The sequence below is a fragment of the Lathamus discolor genome, chromosome 9 (assembly GCF_037157495.1).
Source record: "Lathamus discolor isolate bLatDis1 chromosome 9, bLatDis1.hap1, whole genome shotgun sequence".
Lineage (NCBI taxonomy): Eukaryota > Metazoa > Chordata > Aves > Psittaciformes > Psittacidae > Lathamus > Lathamus discolor.
Window position 1 is genome coordinate 4,384,879 of NC_088892.1, and position 18,822 is coordinate 4,403,700.

Consider the following 18,822-nt stretch of genomic DNA (forward strand, 5'->3'; position numbering starts at 1 on the left):
AAATATGCACAGTTTGGAGGAATATTCCAGTTCAAGCACTTGGTGCCACCAGAGCTTTCTGTTTCCCTGATCTAGCAAGCAGTATGAATTTCTGCTTTACTTTTTATGAAATGAAACGCATTTCAGCAGCTCATAATCTAACACCCTTGCTTCAAGTTGGCTGCGTTTAACAAAGGCCATCAGGACCCATGAGAATGCAAATGCTCACTGTTGGATGGGTCTGAAAATCAGAGAAACAGATCACAGGGTGATGGGTTAATCCCATCCTTGCCCACATGGACTGTCTCCATGGTTTAGCAATCTGTGCTCACTAGAAAGCAGCCAGCACTGAGTGCAGCCCAGACTTTCCGGGCACTCGGTCTCTCTGCTGGCACGAGCAGCACTTTCCCTTGCCCCCAAAAGATTTGATTTGAATAAACATTTGGAGAAGAAATATCCTGTCATTTATTAGCAGAAAGTCCTTTCGGACAGGAAAGTAATGGAACCTTAAGTGCTAGTAAATTAACAAACCAGCGTTTTTAAATGACACGGCCTTAAAATTGCAGGGATAACGATTCAAAGGGGCACTTGTTTTTCTTTTTTCTTTGCCATCTCTCTACAGCATTTAAAAGTCTTTCTAAATGTATTTTTAAAATAACCCAGAAACCCCAAAGCAAAACAAACCAACCAGAAAAACCCCCAAAGCAGGATGAGGCTTCGCATTTCCATTTGATTCCAAAGTGACTTTTTGATGGCTTTGTTATAAAACTCTTCAAAAAGGATTTCAAATGGAAGCACTGACAAGCCATTAAGCGTTAGTAAACACTGCAGCATTAGTGAGCTCCTGAAGGGTTCTGCTACATCTGCTCAGGAATTTTCCTTTAAAGTCTTTTCCAGCACAGACTGCGGTTTCTGTAAAGTGACTCTTTTTCCCTTTTTTCCAGGAAAATGTCAGTATTACTGATTTTTTCCTTAAGCTTTCCTGGGGAATGTCTAAATGAAATACTCCCTTCTAACAGAATTGAACCTGTTGGTTTAATCATCCCAATGTTTCCTTTGGGGTCACCCAGACATTAACCTTATTCCACAGCAGCTATAATCCTAAAGCTGGTGCTTTAAAAGCGTGATACTTGGGGAAGCTGTGAGCCTCATAGGATGAGCAAATGGCACAGGACATCATATGGAAGCACTGCAGACAGCCAGAATCTCTGCATACAGCCGAGTTAGTAGGCTCAAAGAGTTGGTATTTCGGCAACATGGGGTCACCCACTTCCCCAGGCAGGGTGCCTAAACCACTCTGCTGCTGTAAAGCCACTCCTGCATGGTCCATATTTACCACTGCAGCTTTAGAGCAGCTTGTTCACAGGCTGCTCTCTATGGAAGGGAGAACCTCAAGGGGCCTCTGAACATCTGATATGCACTGTCGGACCAGGATGAACCAAAGCCACGCAATATTTAGCTACTGAATGACAAATCAAGGCTGCTGTTGTAGAGCAAAGGAAGGAAGCCTCACCAATGAATAGAGGAGGAAAGGGAAGAGCTAATGTTGCTATCGTATACATTCTAGCGACCTTTAAAATGCAATTTTTATTTGGTTTCTGCTCTTTGGCTCCTTTAGAGTGCTTGTAAGTGTCCTGAAGTAGGAATCTTGGCACAATAAAGCATCAGTTGACTGAAAATAACCAGCATGTTTGACAGCAGCAGAATTAAGCGTTCATCACCCAGAAGTACAATATGCTAGTCTTCTGGGCAAAACTTTTCCTCAAATTCTGGTATTCCTGCCTAGCTGAAAACAATGGATATTTCATATGCCCATCCAAAAGCCACCAAACCACTGACACAACAGACAACCAAAACCAGAAGTATCACATCAGTAGGGTTTCTAATGCACAAGCAGAAAATCTGAGTACTGCAAACAGGGGGTGAAACTTTTGCTTAAACGTGTTATGCCTTCTCAGCAGCCGTGGTTTCCAATAAGATAACAGTCCAGTTTCCCTTGTTTTCCAAAATAACTAGAGATTACTGATGTACTGCCAATGTTTTAACAAGGAGAGTTCACTAAATCCCGCCCTGTCCCAAGTCTAAGATGAACACCATGGGATCAGGGTGGGGACAGCAAACGAGTTGTGCGGAGAGGGGAGATGAAGAGCCGAGGAGTCTATTCATTGTTTTTCCATTTTAAAGAAAACACTTGCCTGTAACTGTAACCTAGAAGAGAGCAGCCACCTCCTTTTCTCGTGTTTGGCAAATAAACCTATGTTAAGGGCACTTTGTTGGAAATGTTTGTACTTTATTTGTTTTAAATAAAATAATACAGAGTACATTGACAGCACAGCATTTAGCCTGTTTAAACTGGTGTGGAGAAGGATAAAGGCCTATGTGTAGTGCTTTGTGAAATGTGCCTTACAGGGGGGCAGGAATATATTGCTTTGGAGGCATTTTCTTTCTTGTCAATGCCAAACCTGTTTTATGTCCGATAGGGGAAAAGGGTTGGGGTTGTTCTTTTCAATGATCTCTAGAGGCTACAGAGCAGCATCACGGGTGAACCTAGAGAGTCTGCTTTTCCAGCTTCTTGTTTTGGCTATACTGGCAGAAAAAGATGCTCCTTTTTAAAGAAAAACAGGTGACTGAATAACCCGCTCGCTAGAGATGCTTTTGAACCCTATAGCCACCAGGGATAGATATGAAGTTGGAACCGCTACAGTGGTTGAGAAGGATGGACTCTGTAAAGGGAAAAAATACCATCCCCCACCTCCTCTTAGGTTAGAGGCAACCTTATAAAGAGGAGCTCCTGAGAGCCCTTGAAATTCATAACAGCTGAAGACTTCTGCTAGGAGCGTTTAATTAAACCAATAACTCCAGAGAGAAAGCAAACATCCCAGATAGGTACAGCTGCCTGGTTCAATTCCAATACCGCTAAAGTTGGCACGGTTGCCACATTCCGGCTACATACTTTAATAAACACAGAAGTTTTGTTTTGTTTTAAGGTTTATGCTGTATTTAATCTTCAAGGAGTTATCAGTCTCCTCTCTAATGTGTTTGCCCAGGGACTGATAGTTTTGAAGGCTGAGACGCAAGATGTTAATCTGCAAAGGGTATCATTGTGCTCATTCTAATCTCTATCAGTACATTCAGCTTCAAACCATCCAAACTACATTTCCTTCCCTAAAAAAAGGCAATTTCAAATGCAGAGGTGTTGTTTAATCGGTCCCCACTGAGAGCACTCACACTGGCATAAGAATAGGTCCTGGGGTGTGAAAAGCATTATACCCAAGGGACCAGGATTTCCATGCAGCCAGCCTGGAAATGCCCACAAGCCATGAAGCTGATTGCTGTATGCAGGTTTCCTCGTGACACTGGTGGATTTTGCCTCTTGACCCTTCTGCCAGCCCGATGCTCACCCCACATTTGTACACAAGTGGTGGTGATGGCTGATGTCCTTGGCTATCCCTTCATCAGCCCTTCACAATCCATCCAGATTGTCTATCACCTTTACCAGCTGAATAAGAGAAACCGGACCTTTGACCATTAGGAGCAGGAAACATCTGCACCTTCACCATTTTCAAACCAAAGCCACGCTCGTGTTTTTGTGCTTTATTAAACTGTGAGCCCTTGGAGGATGAGGTTTTGAAGACTGGAGCTATGCTGTTACATGAGATATTCAGGAAGTTATTTGCATCGACTGGATAAAAGCCTGTGGCAGCTGGGCGCGCTGCAGAAACGAGTCAGAGACCACTGCATCAGCCACTAGCCCAAGGAATAACATTCGTTCCAGCTTCACAATGAGTTGTTTACCGGCCTTGGCTGCCTGTGGGAACAGCCAGGACGAGCAGAGGAAAAGGAGAGACAAACACAATGAGAGCAAGACTCGTTAGGTGGGAGGCTGGGCTTTAGAAGCAGACACAGCATTTCAAACCTATGGAACTAGAGAGGGCTGAAAAACAAATACGAGGGCATCGGCTGCTGCACAGAGTAAACAGGCTGAGGCAAATAAGCCGTCTGCTGCCAGAAGATCCTCCTCCCTAGCTGAAGGGCTGATATTAAAGGTAAGAGATAAAAATACAAAGCTTCTAGCTAGCAGCTCTGCTGGAAGGCGGATTCACTGAAAGGCACCGCAAGCAGCTCTCAGGGGAAGCCACAGAGCCGAGAGCAGCCGCGCTTCCCTGGAGTATCTGTGATTATGTCCCTAAACGTCTAAAAGCCTACAGGTTTTCCAGCAGGAGCCTAGGGCTTTCACAGCAAACTGCTGGTGGACAAGGGTCCAGACCGTTCTAGTCAGCTCCTTTGAGAAGATTTAAAAGCGAAACAAAACAAACCCCAAACTGAAAAAGAACCCCTTTCTACACCTATTTGGATATTTTATGGGTAGCTTTGCTTTGCAGTCTCTTAGTTTTTTTTACCTAACACTTCCCCGATCCCCAGCTGCCCTCCCTCCTCCTCGCTTTTTTAATTGGAAGGAAAAAACAATTGCAGCCGAGAAAAAGCAAATCCGAGATTTAAGCAGCTTTCCCCCTTCTCGCTTCCCTCCCGGCGCGGGCAGGCTCCCGCAGGCTGTGTCCGCCAGCTAATGGCTCAGGAAATCCGCGTTACCCATTGTCAGGCTGTCCTGAGGCTGCTAATTCTGCCCTGGGAGCTGCTGGACACGCTCTGGGAGGGAGTACAGCCCCGCGAGAGGGATCCAGCAGAGACCCGGGCGCGGGGCGGGCTCAGGCACTAATAACACCTCCCTGCCCAATGGAAAGCGTTTCCTATCTGGACCCCCAAGAGTTCCCCCTGCCCACAAACCCTGCCCAGACATTGGGCCCATTCTTGTGTCCCGTTTCCCAAGACATGATGGCTGCAGCATTCAGCAGTTTTGTTTCCTCCCCGAACAAAGGAAGGCAGACAACTGCCAGCCGCTTTGCAGTTTGAAGATGAACGGGTAAACTTTCACAAAGCCGAGCACGCAGATCTTCCGTGTGGGACTAACTCTGCTTGCGCTGCACGCACGAAAAAAGGATAAATGGGGGCTGTCAGGGAGGAATCGGGCTGAAATCTACCGAGCCGTGGGCATGACCTCAGCCCCGGCCCCGCTGCCGTGGTAAGTTTGCATTTCCTCCCTTTCTAACCCAGCAGAAAAGCATCCAGATTTAATGTCAGCCCTGAAAAGAAGATTGATTTCTGAAATGTGAGGGCTCAGACAAATCTGTGGGATAAAACTAACCGGGGATGGGCTCGAGTTGTGCATTTCAATGGAGATTAGCGATGTTTTTTCTATACAGGCAGAACTCATTCCTCTGACTTTGAGCTATGCTATGGGTGGGATGCGAGAGGCAAATGTTTCTGTTTAAAGTGAGAAAGATGATCTCTAAGTTTTTGGAAAGTAATTACTGTGTGAGCTACTCTTCCAAAGTCTTGCAGTGGGAATCATTATAATTCACATCACAGTTCTCGCTGTATCACTGCAGATGACAAGTTAAGGACTTTTCTACCCCTGTGGATTGTTTCAGCTTTGTAAAAAGTATCTCCTGGTTAGGACTTTCTGTTTGTACTTGAAGTCAGCATCACATAGACGCTAATATAAGTTTAAGAAAGGGTTGTATATAAATGTGACATAAACTTTCAGCTTACGTTGGTACATGCTTTCAGCTTCATGTAATGCGAGATCTGATTCCCCAAATCTATATTAAAATGTTAAAAATAGGAAATAAATTATGTATTTTATACTACAAAACTTCAAAATTTTGTCACTTGGGCTTTCATTTATGGGTAAAATCTACTCCTTTTAAGCTCAGTAGTAAAATCCCATGAAAAAAAAAAAATCAAATACTGGTCTAGACAGATAGAAAAAACAGTGTCAGAAGTAAAATAAATGATGAACAACTTAATCTAAAGAAGCAGCTGTTTGGAAAAAAATAGGATTTAACCCGATGTAAGCCCACTACAGAAGAATTCGCAAGAATAGTTTGGGGTTTTTAATGACACTCCTCAATCTTTGTTTGAGAGGAGACAATTGTGTGGTTTTGCATTGCTTCGCTATATGAACAGAACAGTAAAACCCAGAGGATGGGAAGAGCAAAGTTCACAGGTCGGTGATAAGGATATTCGCCCCCTCCCTATAGCGCTTTTCCATCTTCTCTTCTTTACTAACATTCTGAAAGCTAAACCAAAACAGGCAGGAAAGTAACCTTGGGACTTTAAGGGGTTCAAAGCCTCTGAGTTTTGAAAGAAATTCCTGACAAAGCTGGAAGGACAGGAGGTGGTGTTGGAGGGGGTGGTGGTGGGGGGGATGTCTGAGCACACATTTCACTTTAATCCTTCAAGACTAAAAATGAGACTCCTCCTTAACTGGGGTTAGATCAATTGATGAAAATCAGTGTCTTTCAAATCCTGGAGTTCAGAGCTCAGCTGCACACAAACTGAACTAATGCCTGGACACAACGAGACAGAGCAAATGCCAAAACCTGCACCTCCCAGATTTCTGAGAAGCAGGATCGAAGCGTCCACTGTGCCTCAGCACTGCAGCCAGTGCCAGGGGGAGGATGTGCTCCCAGCTGTAAGATGGTTGCTCTCCTCCAGCCTGTGACTTCATGACAAGAGCACAAGAGCAGGAATTAGGGCAATTTTACTCACACCTTGGGCCAGATGCTGGGGAAAAGGTTCACTGTAAGAGGGTACGTTACCTCTGGAACACAGGGTGAGAGAAGGTTGGTTGCTGGGGAGAGCAGCGTGGCAAAGCAGTCTGAGACTTAGTTACCATGGTAGTGCCTTGGCACTTCTATAGCATGGCCGCTTGCAGCCATACATGTTTATGCCAATGTTTGAGATGCATCTGTGCAGGCTGCAGCTAACTCTGGCTAAAGCATGTTTGAGTATCTGGGCTCTATTTACCCAAGTCTGCGCATTGCTGGCCAGGTGTACAATGATGTAGCGGTCCCAGCCTGACGGCTCAGTGCTCCAGGATCATGGGGCTGGGGTGGTGAGGATGGCTCCTGGAGCACACACCCAGCCTCAATAGGTCTTTCTAGGTCAAGCGTGCGTGCAGAGACTCACTCTGCTCCTTCACACACTGCTCCTCCTCCATAAATAAGGATCCGATTTAGTCTCAGGGAAGGGGAGCCACCACCTTTTACAAAAGCCAAATTCTCTCCTTGAAAAGAGGAGCTCTTTATTCATGAGAACAGACAGTGGCTCTGCAAGACTTCCTCTAATGCACCATCTTCTCAGCTCGGTCCCGTAAAAGAGAGTAAAGATCCACATGCTTTGGAACCAGGCTTGCCTTAGCTGACCCCAGAACGGTTCGGTTTTGTAGAAAAAGGGAAAGTCTCATTATCTTGGCAAGTGAAATCAAGGAACATTCATCAGTCCCTAAGCCCTGAGACAAAGGTGCATGTTAGGAACAGTGCATGTTAGGAACTGCTTTCTCTGTGTGCAACATGATCTCGTAATATTTTGAGTACCTATTATGCCTGTAAATAGACAACCATGACAGAAGCTCTTATTTTAATCAACTATTATTCCCGTCTTCCACCCCAGATTGTATTTGCTTTTATGTGGTAAATAGAAATTACCATATTTAGCCCTAAGAGCATCATCCCTTATACGATGCCAAAAATACCATTCTTCTTCTCTCATCTTATTATTAGAAATCTGATTTCTAAGAAACCTCACTACAGAAACATCACTCACTAGCTGAGATATTTCTGTGCTGCAAAGTAATTTCTTATTTAACACACTACTGCAAGCTTACCCTCAACACATCCTTTCGTTACATACTGCTGAATATTTTATACAGACCTTAGTGTTTTTCCCCAGAGGGGAGGTGAGGGAAATGACATGAAAACCCCAGCTATGCCTCTAAATCTCCTCCTGAGAAACATGCACTAAGAAGAAGGGGGAGCCCAGCAGCTCTGGAGGGAACTGTGCATCTCCAGTGCTTGAGGTCCAACCAGAGCAAATGCAGCGAAGGCTGTTGATACCCATCCAGCTCATACTGCTGTCAGATGAGAGCTCTCCAGCCTTCCCCTTCCCCCCCCCCCCCCCCAAGAAAAAAGCCATTTGAGAAAACAAAGGCCTGTTTTGTCAACTCCCTCTAGTAAATAAATGCAGGGCACAGATTCTTCAAGGTCCTGAGCAAGAGAGTAGAGTGCGGATTCCCTTCTGCCCCACGGTGCCCTGCACCGTGAGGAAACCGTTCGCACCTCCTTGCACCGAGTTTAGCTTGCAAAAGCTGAAATAGGTGTTTGTGCTGTGGTGCAGGCAGCTGGATGGAAGCTTGTGGTGCTAATGTATGCAAGGGGGAGGAAAAAAAAAGCCTATAATTTCTGGATAAACAGAGGTGAAAGTTCAGCTCTCCTGCTTCAGCAAAGGGACTGCAGAGGAACCAGCCCGGAGCCACAGCCCTGGGCGAGAGCGGTCAAAGGAGGGCTTCATGCGGCTGCAGGCGCCTTGTGAGGAGCCAGTAAAGGCAACAAGGAGCCCAAAAGCCAAGCAATCACCAAGGAACCACTGGAAATTGTGTCAGAGAAGGAAAGAAAGGAAGCTTTTGGGGCAGGACGCTGACTGGAAAGTGTTTTGGAACTGTAAGCAAATAAACCGAGTCCTGTTGTTGGATTCCCCAGTGGTGCAGGGAAACAGGACTCTCAGTTTCTACTCTTTTTTTTTTTTCTTTCTCAACCACACTTTGTAAATAAACAGGGCTACATCAAAGACACAGCTACCTCCATCACCAGCTTCTACTCCTGAGCAAAACCAACCTGGTCAAACAGTGTAACTCTGCTTTCCATCAGCTTTCTTTTCCTTCGCATCTAAATCTCTTTATTGGGATCTTCACTGAATCGAGCGACACTGTTATGAAGCAATGTCTCCATAGACAGACACCTGAGGGTCAAAACCCCCAGCATTTCTAGAGTTCTCCATCATCAGATTGAGGTTTCTTTGCAACCAAAACCATTCCTCTTATGAGAATAAAATAATGTGAACTTTGCTGGGAAGTTTGGGATGAATTCCATTATTTCTGAGCTGTGGATCAGACCCTCCAAAGGCCACAGTAGATGGGGAAGGCCAAAGCACATCAAGGGTTAAAGCCGTGATGTAAATGGAGAGAGACATTCTCAGTGAAAACAAAAAGAGAGTCATGCCCTGAGGATCAGTGTCTGAATATGGGGTAAGTCAGTTCACCATTCTCTTCAGAAGGAAACATTTTAATTAGCTCAATACAAAACAGATACAGCACAGAGAAGTCGCCATGAGCAGGAAATGCTTTGTAAGTCTCAGAGGACAGTTAGGAGACAATGGCAGTGCTGACCGGTTAAAAAGGGAAAGAAAAAGGGAAAGAAAAAAGGAGAATGCCTTTAGGATTGGGTCCGATAGGCTCAGGTTTCCATTTGCCTGCTCCATCTTGGAACAGAATGGAACTGGGGTCCTGCTGCAATTCGTTTGCCGACTTCAAGGCAACAGAAAGTGGCTGTTGAACCTGGAGGGTCTGAGAGAGCAAAATCCATCCCAGGCAGGGAGGAAAGGGGTGGCTGCTGCGCTCCCACTCAGTTGCAGCAGGAGCCCAGGGTCACTCTTGGTGGGTGAGTGAAGGGAACTGCTTCATGGGCTCCAGTGGTTTGTTTTTCTTCTCTCAGAGGATTTGAAAAGCAGACAGTGAAACCTGACTGACACGGCCACAAGTAACTCAGGATTTCACCTTCCCACCAGGTGCAGAAGATGTCATTACACCCACAGCAAATACTGCGGAATGAAAGTACCCGTGGTACTGAAGACCCTTGCACAATAAGTGTCAAAGCCATGAATAAGAGCCTTCCTGCCCTGTCTTTTATGCTAATCATCAGAGAACGTCCCCCTTTTGCCCAGCATACCGGCTAGGCATTCAGTCTGATAAAACCCAGGGAAGAATAGCTCTTTGAAGCTACAGAAACCTTTGCTGGACTTCAAAGTCACACTTCTGTCTATTTCTTTCCTACTGTTCCCAGATACATCACTTAGGATTAGTAAATGAAAGAGATTAAAGCATTTCTACTTTCCTTCAGTTCATATAGTCAGCAGAGCTTTGTATACAGGCAGCTGCTTGCTTCCTCACTGTCTAATCACACTCTTTCCCCTGGTCCTACTGCATGAGGGAAGAAATATGGGCAGAGGTTACTGCAAAAACACAAGAAGCTGGAGGGAGGATGGAGAGCTCACAGCAATTAGGTTGGTTTAAAAGCCAAACTGGGTACCCCAAGCCATTTCCAATCCCCAGCCATTTCCCTGCAACAGCAGCAGCCGGGTCGAGCAACACCTGCCATTGCTTGCACAGCTTTCGTTAAACCCATGCTGCTGGCACTGGGCAAATGGAGCCAGCATCAGTGTGCAGCACAGCCACTGCTCTATCAGCTTTAAAAAGGGAAAAGCCAGCTACCGGATTCCCCCAGACTGGAGGTTTGTTCTTATAACCACTTTCAGTTAATGCTCTCGAAGTTCTTTCCAACCAAAATCAACTACTGAAACTTCTATTGAAAACAGAAAGAGATCCCCTTGCAGGCACCGAGGTATTGCAAGAGCGGTGAAGCAGCGGGGAGCTTGGTGGTTAGACAGTTTTGTTGTGCTCTCCATGGCTGCTTTGCTTTCTTTGAATTCAGATTTTGTGGTTTTCAAGGCTTACCCATTTGTAAGCCTTTAGAAAGGACAGTCTGGTGGTCATTATGATTGCTCATTAGCACGGCTCTAGTATCGTCAGAAACAGTTACTTTTTCAGGTAGAAAAAAGTTTCTTGTGTATCTATTAAGTCCATGCAGTATATCCCACCTTACCTATGGTACTCATACCAGCCGTATAGCCTTTATGCAGAATTACCAGGTATGCAAAAATCTTCCAAGAAACTCCAAGCAATCTTCCCCCCACTCCCTAACAAAACCTGTTTTGAGCCTTCTGCATAATTAAAGTGGAATGAAGGACAGAAATAAAACTCAACACATTGCAGAAATGACAGTTTGTGGTTGTAAAGCCATAACCCTGGGCTCTGTGGTGGAAGGGACTTAATGCATCATGCAATCGTTGTACTGAGTAACAGGGAAGTGAAAAACCACTAATGAATGTCATTCTTGTAGAGAGAGGGCATAAAGCACATGCTGTGCCCAAGGAAAGTACTTATTTATTTCTAAGGTCGGAGTCTGAGATGGTATGAAAGCACAACAACTGTTGCCATAACCTAGAGACATTTCTGGACAAAACACAAGAAACCCTCCAAGCCCCCCACATCCCCAGCATTTTGATCCATCAGTTTTTGGCTTCTGTACCTATAAAACCTTCATGTTTTAGCGATAACTTGAATACACATAGTGATAATCTAGGAAGAGATCCTTCAGATACGAAAGGGTTTCACATTTGGTCTGTATAAGAGCTCACAAGAAAAGGCTTTGCAGTGGTTAGTTATTTAAATGAACACACAGAGGATGCCCTACATGTTCAGACTGATAAAGTTACATTCATCTTACATCACATCTGAGAAAAAGAAAATGTGAAGATGCTAAAACATCAGTCCCAAACTCCACACTTTTTTCTGACCTCAGCTTGATGGATGTATATGAAGCAGAAATAGGGGACTTAATGAAATTACAGAATCTGATTCTAAAGTGTGCTTTTTACCTGCAGTAATTTTCTGTACTAACAAGCAGTTGGTCTGAATTAAGCCAGAAGCTGGCTGTTTTGAAGATTTCTTGGGGTGCTAGGAGGAGGAAATAAAAGAACTATAAACAGGAAACTCGTGCACCATAGGAAGCAGTGCATAGTTTTCCTTTATTTTCAATACACAGAGAACAGAGAATATAGCTACAACAAAAGGCAAGTGGGAGCAAACCCTGACAGCTACTCTGCTGAACCCCACTTCAGAACTAGGAAGAGCACGAGTGAGAGGCTGTATGTTCTGTTATGGTACCACCTCTAACAACAGCTGGATACACTCATCCCGTCATTTTAGATACAGAATTCAAAGTTTTGGCCTGCCTGATGTACCTACCCAACAGTAAAGTGTTTTTCTTTACGTTCGCTTAACTCAGCATTTTAAAATGTATTGTTAGTGTTTTCCCAGCAAGGCAATAGCAGTGGTGAAGATGGTGTATGTGGAAGAGCATCCTACTGCTTTAACCCTTAGTGAAAGGAGAGTGAATTTTGCATTCAGAAAACTGAACCTGTAGACTCACGCTACAGAATTTCAAGCCCACGGCTGAGCTACAAAGCAACTTGTCAGCTTGTTTAAACACCTCAGCGTTAGATAGGTAAACAACACAGCCCTGTATTTTAAGGACCATAACTTAGCTAGACAATTGCTGGCAGGCAATTCCCATAGACTTATATGCCAGAAAACCTGGTATTTGACCTTGTGCCTGTCTGATGCTGAGCAGGGAAAAACGAATCAAGTGATTGAGCGTCTTTTCTCCTGTGTAACAAGTATCTGGGTCAGGCTGCTGGCAACGACTCCTTATGTCAGTAGTAAAGGTAACACTTCAGAGCCACCTTTCAAACCTGCTGTGTCAGGCTGTGTTTTGAGGAGCAGCCAAAATCCTGGGCTGCGTGTGCAGACTGAAAGTGGGGTTTCCATTGACCTCCCAGGCACATGGGTATGTAAAGTTTCAAGGACACCCAATCCCTCTCGAACCTGCCCAGTTCGGATCCAGACATGGAGCCTGGACCAAGAAAATCTGGCACACCTGGTTTTTACTCACCACAGAAGAAAGGGGTCTGCTTATGAAGGTTATATTTCAGCATAAACAAAAATTGCTCCTGATGGAAATAACATGCAGTCTCTTTCTTTAATGGCAGGGAGTTACAAGCCAAGAATTCAATGCCTAGGCTGAGGGTTAGGCTAAGAGGCACAGCTATTCCTGTTGGAGCTCCTAAGTTCTTGCTTAAATGCTTTTCAACTTGTGAGACCTGCACTTCAGATTGCCATGCATTCAAAGAAAGTGCACCTTTGAGATTTTGCTACTATCCTTTTCACAGGTTTAAATGTTTGATATCTTTTTTAGGTCATCTCACAGTAAAGTCAATTTAGCCACAAATTTAGTGGGAAAAACAGAGATGAACAAAAAAACACAAAGAGGAACAACGAACGTTTTGTTTCTCTACACCAGCCCTTTCCCTATTCTGCCTTTCCATCCCCAAAGTCCTGTACAGTTTGCATGATGAAGTGTCAGCTTAGCTGCGCCGTACAGAAAGCTCTAACATGGGACTGGTCTCTGCCATTGCAACATGGTTGACAGCAGTAAGATAAGGGCACATCTATTTCTGGTTTGAACATTTACTAATGCAGGATATCATTGAAAATATGTAACTCTAAATGCACCTGAAACAAAAGAGAAATTTACTAAATTGGGTGAAGATCATGTACCAAGGCACCTATGAAAATCACAGAGAATTCTGTTAGATCAAGGCACACACACATAGCCAGAAGAGCAAACCAGCGCAAAGCACGACTTCAGTGCCCCAGTCCTGACACCGCCCCAGTCTGCAGAGAGCAGGAACCTTCCCCTCCAGGGGAGATGTACTAGTTCCAAGTGGTCTTTTTGGATGTCAGATGGTTGATGGCATTTGAAAGTCATCCTTCCGAGAAACAAGATTTGGGGATCCTCCCTTCCTGCTATTTTGCTTTGTGTCCAGCTGATCTGTGAGGTGCAAAGGCGAGGTGCTGCCTGTGCTCTGCGTCACGGTGCTGGATTCTGTAAAGCCTGCGGTTGTCCAGGCACTCCCAGGGGAAGGCAGAATTTGCACCTTCCACCTGGCAAAGCCATGGCTATTACATCTTTCTCAACACTTGACATTTCACCAGCTGACTCACTGACAGCCTGCATGCAAGAGCAATTGTCAGTGTGAGCCTTTCCAGTAGGAAAACATATGGAAAACATTTGGTTTTGATCAGTTTGCATCCCAAATTGTCCTGATTCCGTACTTCCTTCTCCAGTTTATTTATGCGTTGCCATTTAACACAACTCAGTTACATGTTTGCTGTTGAAACTAGGTTGTTAGAGTATCACTTGCTGGAAAGGATCCTACTCTTCACAAAGGTTTCATCTCCCTAAGTTACTCCATAGTTGCAGCTAGTAAAATGTTTCTTAGATTAGAAGAAGTTTGCAAACTTTGTTTTGTATTTGCTTTGCTATAGTTTACGAGGCAAAGGTCCTTCCCTTTATTATCCAACTTTGCTCCGCATTTCCAATATGATCTAGATGATTTTGAGGTCCTTTCCAACCCTAACTTTTCTATGATTCCAAAATGTACCGACTGCTGTGCCCGTGGTCCAACTCCTTGCTACAGTGAGGGAGGACTTGCCTCCTCCAATCCTCCTATTTAGACTTTGAAAACAATACTTAAACACCAATAAGAGAACATCAAGATAGTTCAGAAAGCACCTCCTGTCAGCAAGCAGTGTGCTTGCTTCAACTCTACAGCCTCTAAAGCTTGCTGAACTGGGACAAAGCATTACAAGAGTGTAGTTTTTGACATTCCCAAATTTCAGGTTCTGAAACTGGACAGAGTAGAAATGAAGCTGTCAGTGTAGCTCAGAGGAGTCCTTTCTGCAATGTGTTTTACATTCCCAAAAAAACGAGTCTTTTTGGGAGTAATGCCATTTTTGCAGAAATTTAAAGGAAAAAAAGCACGACATTTTCCTGAAGTGGCAAGCATCATTTTGGAAAGTATCTTTGAAAAACGTTTTTGAAATACAGTTCAGTTTTTTTCAAAGTGAAAACGTGCAAGGATGCTCCCATTTTCAAGTAGAAAAATGGGAAAGCAGCACATCGTTAACATAGGTCTGGGGTTTAAAACTTTTGCTCAAAAAAAGGTTGAAAGAGACCATAGAGCTTTTATTTCTGCACAGTTAAAAGCAAGCACTAATGCTTTTGGGTTCTTTCTCCTCTTGTTACAAGTTTAGGTGAATATTTCAGACTGTTGGGCTCTATACCTGGGCAATTTTGTGGGTCCATGATTTTATTTCTTTCCAAACATATTGGGCCAAGTCCATCTCAAATTTTAAAGAAAAATCTTTCCAAGCGGAAAGTTGGAATTAGTAATTGCTCTCCCTCCAATAGGAGGATGAGGGAGAGATGGGGGAAGGAAAGGAAAAGTTGAGTACAGTAACTGCTGTGTTCAGCTTTGAAAACCCCAATAACAGTGGAATTTATAAAGACTACCTTGAAAACTAATTGGCCCTGTTTGCATGTGTTCAATTGGAAAGGAAAGAGCACATGTTCTCTTGCACAGCCAGTTTCAGTGACAGTAGGTTCTAAGACTGATGGCATCTTTTTCTCTCCTTTAGGATGAAAGGACTTGCGACAGAGACATGGTAGCAAGGTGTGGAGCAACCTTCCTGGAATGTGTTTCTTCAGGAAGAGAAGAGATCACTGCCGTATTTTATGGATGTCACTGAAGTAGACTTTGAAGTTCTTTGGAAAAACATCACAAACTTGGCATGGGAAACCACAGCAACAATCATACCTGTTTGATAGATGATTCCTTTAAATACAACTTGTATGGAGCTGTGTACAGTGTGGTCTTCATCCTTGGTTTGATTACTAACTGTGCCTCCCTCTTTGTTTTCTGCTTTCGGATGAAAATGCGAAGTGAAACAGCCATTTTCATGACAAACCTGGCTGTTTCAGATTTGCTTTTTGTGTTCACTCTGCCTTTCAAAATTTTTTATAATTTCAACAGGCATTGGCCTTTTGGAGATAGTCTGTGCAAGATCTCTGGTACAGCATTTCTCACTAACATCTATGGGAGCATGCTGTTCCTCACCTGCATTAGTGTCGACCGTTTCCTTGCTATCGTCTATCCATTCCGATCTCGCACCATTAGGACCAGGAGAAATTCTGCCATAGTCTGTGCTGGTGTTTGGATACTGGTCCTCAGCGGTGGAATTTCAGCTTCATTGTTCTCCACAACCAACATTTCCAACACCAGCACAACCTGTTTTGAAGGCTTTTCCAAGAGTATCTGGAAAACCTATCTGTCTAAGATCACTATATTTATTGAAGTGGTAGGATTCATAATTCCTTTGCTACTCAACCTTACATGCTCTTCTTTAGTTCTCAGGACTCTCCGGAAACCTGCCACCTTGTCTCAGATTGGGACAAACAAAGAGAAAGTATTGAAAATGATCATTGTGCACGTGGCCATTTTTGTTGTGTGCTTTGTGCCTTACAATTCCATACTCTTCTTGTATGCTCTTGTGCGCTCCCAAGCAATAGCAAATTGCTCCTTGGAGAGGTTTGCGAGGACAATGTACCCAATCACACTGTGCATTGCAACAATGAACTGCTGCTTTGACCCATTCATCTATTACTTTACATCAGAATCCTTCCAGAAGTCCTTCAACATAAAGACCCAGATGAAAATGGATTCTCTTTTCAAGACTGAGACAGGTCTAACAAAGACTGCACTACCAGCACCACAGGATGAACTAAGTGACCAGGCTATTACAAATGGAGGAGACCCAACATCTGAATCTCATTTCTAGTAAGATGTTTGCACATTGAGTTCTCCCCCATTAACTTTTGATTAACACCACGTGTGAAATAGTTGTTTCAGAATATGTGGGTTCACACACATGGTGTGGATGAAGTTGCTGGGGGATAACTACACAGGTGGACAAATCCTTAACACTGGGATGGTCCCATCACATGCAACAGGCGAACATGAAATATAAAAAACCCAATGGATCTCCCTTTGGAGATCATGGATAGGTAGCAACACATGTGCCAACTGAGGAGGGAACAGAGTAGCTTCTTTAAGCAGAACATGCCAACATTTGGCATTTTTTTCCCCCATCAGTTTACATGGGACCAGTTGGGAAATAGAAAATTTAATTTTCTTGAGATCTGCCAATATTTCATGCCTTCTGGAAATGCATCATCATATGTTAACACAATAACTTCACACAATATGTATGTTTGCTTTTAAAGACATAATAAAAGCTTTCGGCTTTTCCTTATTTCACTGCAAGAGTATAACCTCCTGGTTTTGCAAGACACAGGCATGCTGAATTTATTGTGTGGAGAGGTTTGAAGTGTAACCAATTGTTTTGAAAGCAGGCAAAAAAGTTACTTGGTGATAGAAGAGAAAAATCATGAGAAAATTATTTTGGAATAAGAAGTTTCATCTTTGTCAGATTAAGCTGTCAATATGTTCTAAAAGCCACCCCTAGGGAGGAGTAAAGGGCTCATTGCTGCTCTGTTGCACCTGGGCATTTATGTCCCAGGAGATTTTGTATGACTGTTTCTGGAAAGGGCTAGACTGTGAAGTCAGCTGAAAGACAGGGCTTTGAACCCCAGAGTCGTTGCAAGGGCAAACCTCTTCTATGGAAATTGAGTGCAGCTGAGGTGGGGAAGAATTAGACTGCTGACCTTACTGAAGAGCTTGTCTGGATACAGACAATTGGTGTCAAAGCACCCAGTTAAGAGAAGATCTTTAAGTGATTGCTTGCTGGGTTTCTCTATACAGTCAACTAACTAAACTACAGGGTCTCAAAAAAGCTCCAAAAGAGAAGTAAACCAAGCCACACTCTTAGTTACAGCAGTATTTTCTTTCTTCATCATTACCATATCCTGCTTTTCCTTTTATATAGATTATAGAAATATATGGAAAGTTGTCTGCCTATATGCCACTGAGCTTTACAAGATCTTTCATTTCTTTAGCCATTGTTTCATATTTGAAGCTATACTGACCTTAACACTCTGAAGTGTAATACAAACGAAGAAGACAACTTGAAAATGTATGAAGTTCCAACAGCAGAACGTTTTCTACTGAAAACGCAGATCAGTAATCTACATTTTTTGACCCATTCCTCTAGCACAGTAATCTACCTTTCCCATAGTACAGCATAAAACTACTTCTAGGACTATGCTGCCAAAAAAAGAGCCAGACAAAGTATTAATTGAACAGATGTTTTCCACTCAACTATTTATCTGAAGTCTCTCAGATCAAGCCTCCGGAGATACTGACAGCTGCTCCTCAAATGTGATCACTGCTTAAAGCAGCAGAGACTTTTAAAGTCTGCAAAAGTGTTAATGCTTTGAAGGGAATATTTAGTTGCACTACATTCACTTTTTTATCCAAACTCAGTTACTTACCAAGGCTTGGACAAACCCCAGAGATCATTCCCCCAAATGACTATTGCTTATCTAGTGCCCCTTACTTTTGGTTCTTAACGAAGAAATTTTAATGATGAACTCATCGTATGCAGGGAATATGAGAGCAACCAAACTATCCAAACTCATCTTTAAATTATAGCTGTATTTACTAGAAACTTGCACACAAGACTGGCTTAGAAAATCTTTTGCCTGTATATTAAACCCTCAGACACCGCCACTTTGGAGCAGGAACAAACCATGAAAACAAGAACAGATCATTCAAACTACTCAGTGGAATGAGGCAGATGTGGCAGGACAGGGCACAGTCAATTACAGTGAATTTGTCAGCATCTGGGAAAAGTTTAACTCAAACAGAAGCAATGAGCTGTGTTTGAAAAAGCATCAGTGTTTGCCATTCAACCATATGTGAAGTGAAAGCCAGTGCCATGCCCCTTTCCTTCCGGGCAGGCCTGAAGCAAAATGTTTTGAGGGCTTTTTAAAGTTTGTATTTCCTTTGGCTGATGAGCCTGTTTCAACACTTGCCATAAGATGTATACATTTCAGAGAAGCTGTTTCCATAACTTCAGATGAAAATGCAAAGTGAGGCAAGAGGGATTTTACAGGCTTTGATACAGGCAGGGTTTTCTGTATGCAGCAAAGCACCCTTTGCACCACAGCACTGTCAAGGGGGGAAGAGGGAACGATGAAACCATCAACAACTGACACATCCAAAGCTGTGTGAAGGAGATGGGGC

At 43.6% G+C, this 18,822-nt stretch overlaps 1 protein-coding gene across 2 annotated transcripts; it reads left to right on the forward strand.

The window, feature by feature from the left end:
* Positions 1-3,711: 3,711 nt before the first annotated feature.
* On the forward strand, positions 3,712-16,935 carry LPAR4 (lysophosphatidic acid receptor 4). Of its 2 annotated transcripts, none has more exons than XM_065689873.1 (2): positions 3,712-4,025; positions 15,257-16,935. In XM_065689873.1, the coding sequence occupies exon 2, from the start codon at positions 15,410-15,412 to the stop codon at positions 16,454-16,456; it is 1,047 nt and encodes a 348-aa protein (XP_065545945.1). In that variant the 5' UTR covers positions 3,712-4,025; positions 15,257-15,409; the 3' UTR covers positions 16,457-16,935. The 2 variants fall into 2 exon arrangements, with proteins under 2 accessions (XP_065545945.1, XP_065545944.1); XM_065689872.1 differs by lacking the exon at positions 3,712-4,025 and adding an exon at positions 4,112-5,059.
* The last annotated feature ends 1,887 nt before the right edge of the window (positions 16,936-18,822 follow it).

Bases quoted from the DNA above. Each gene is read 5' to 3' on its own strand.
- LPAR4 (XM_065689873.1), top strand. From the start codon at position 15,410: ATGGGAAACCACAGCAACAATCATACCTGTTTGATAGATGATTCCTTT.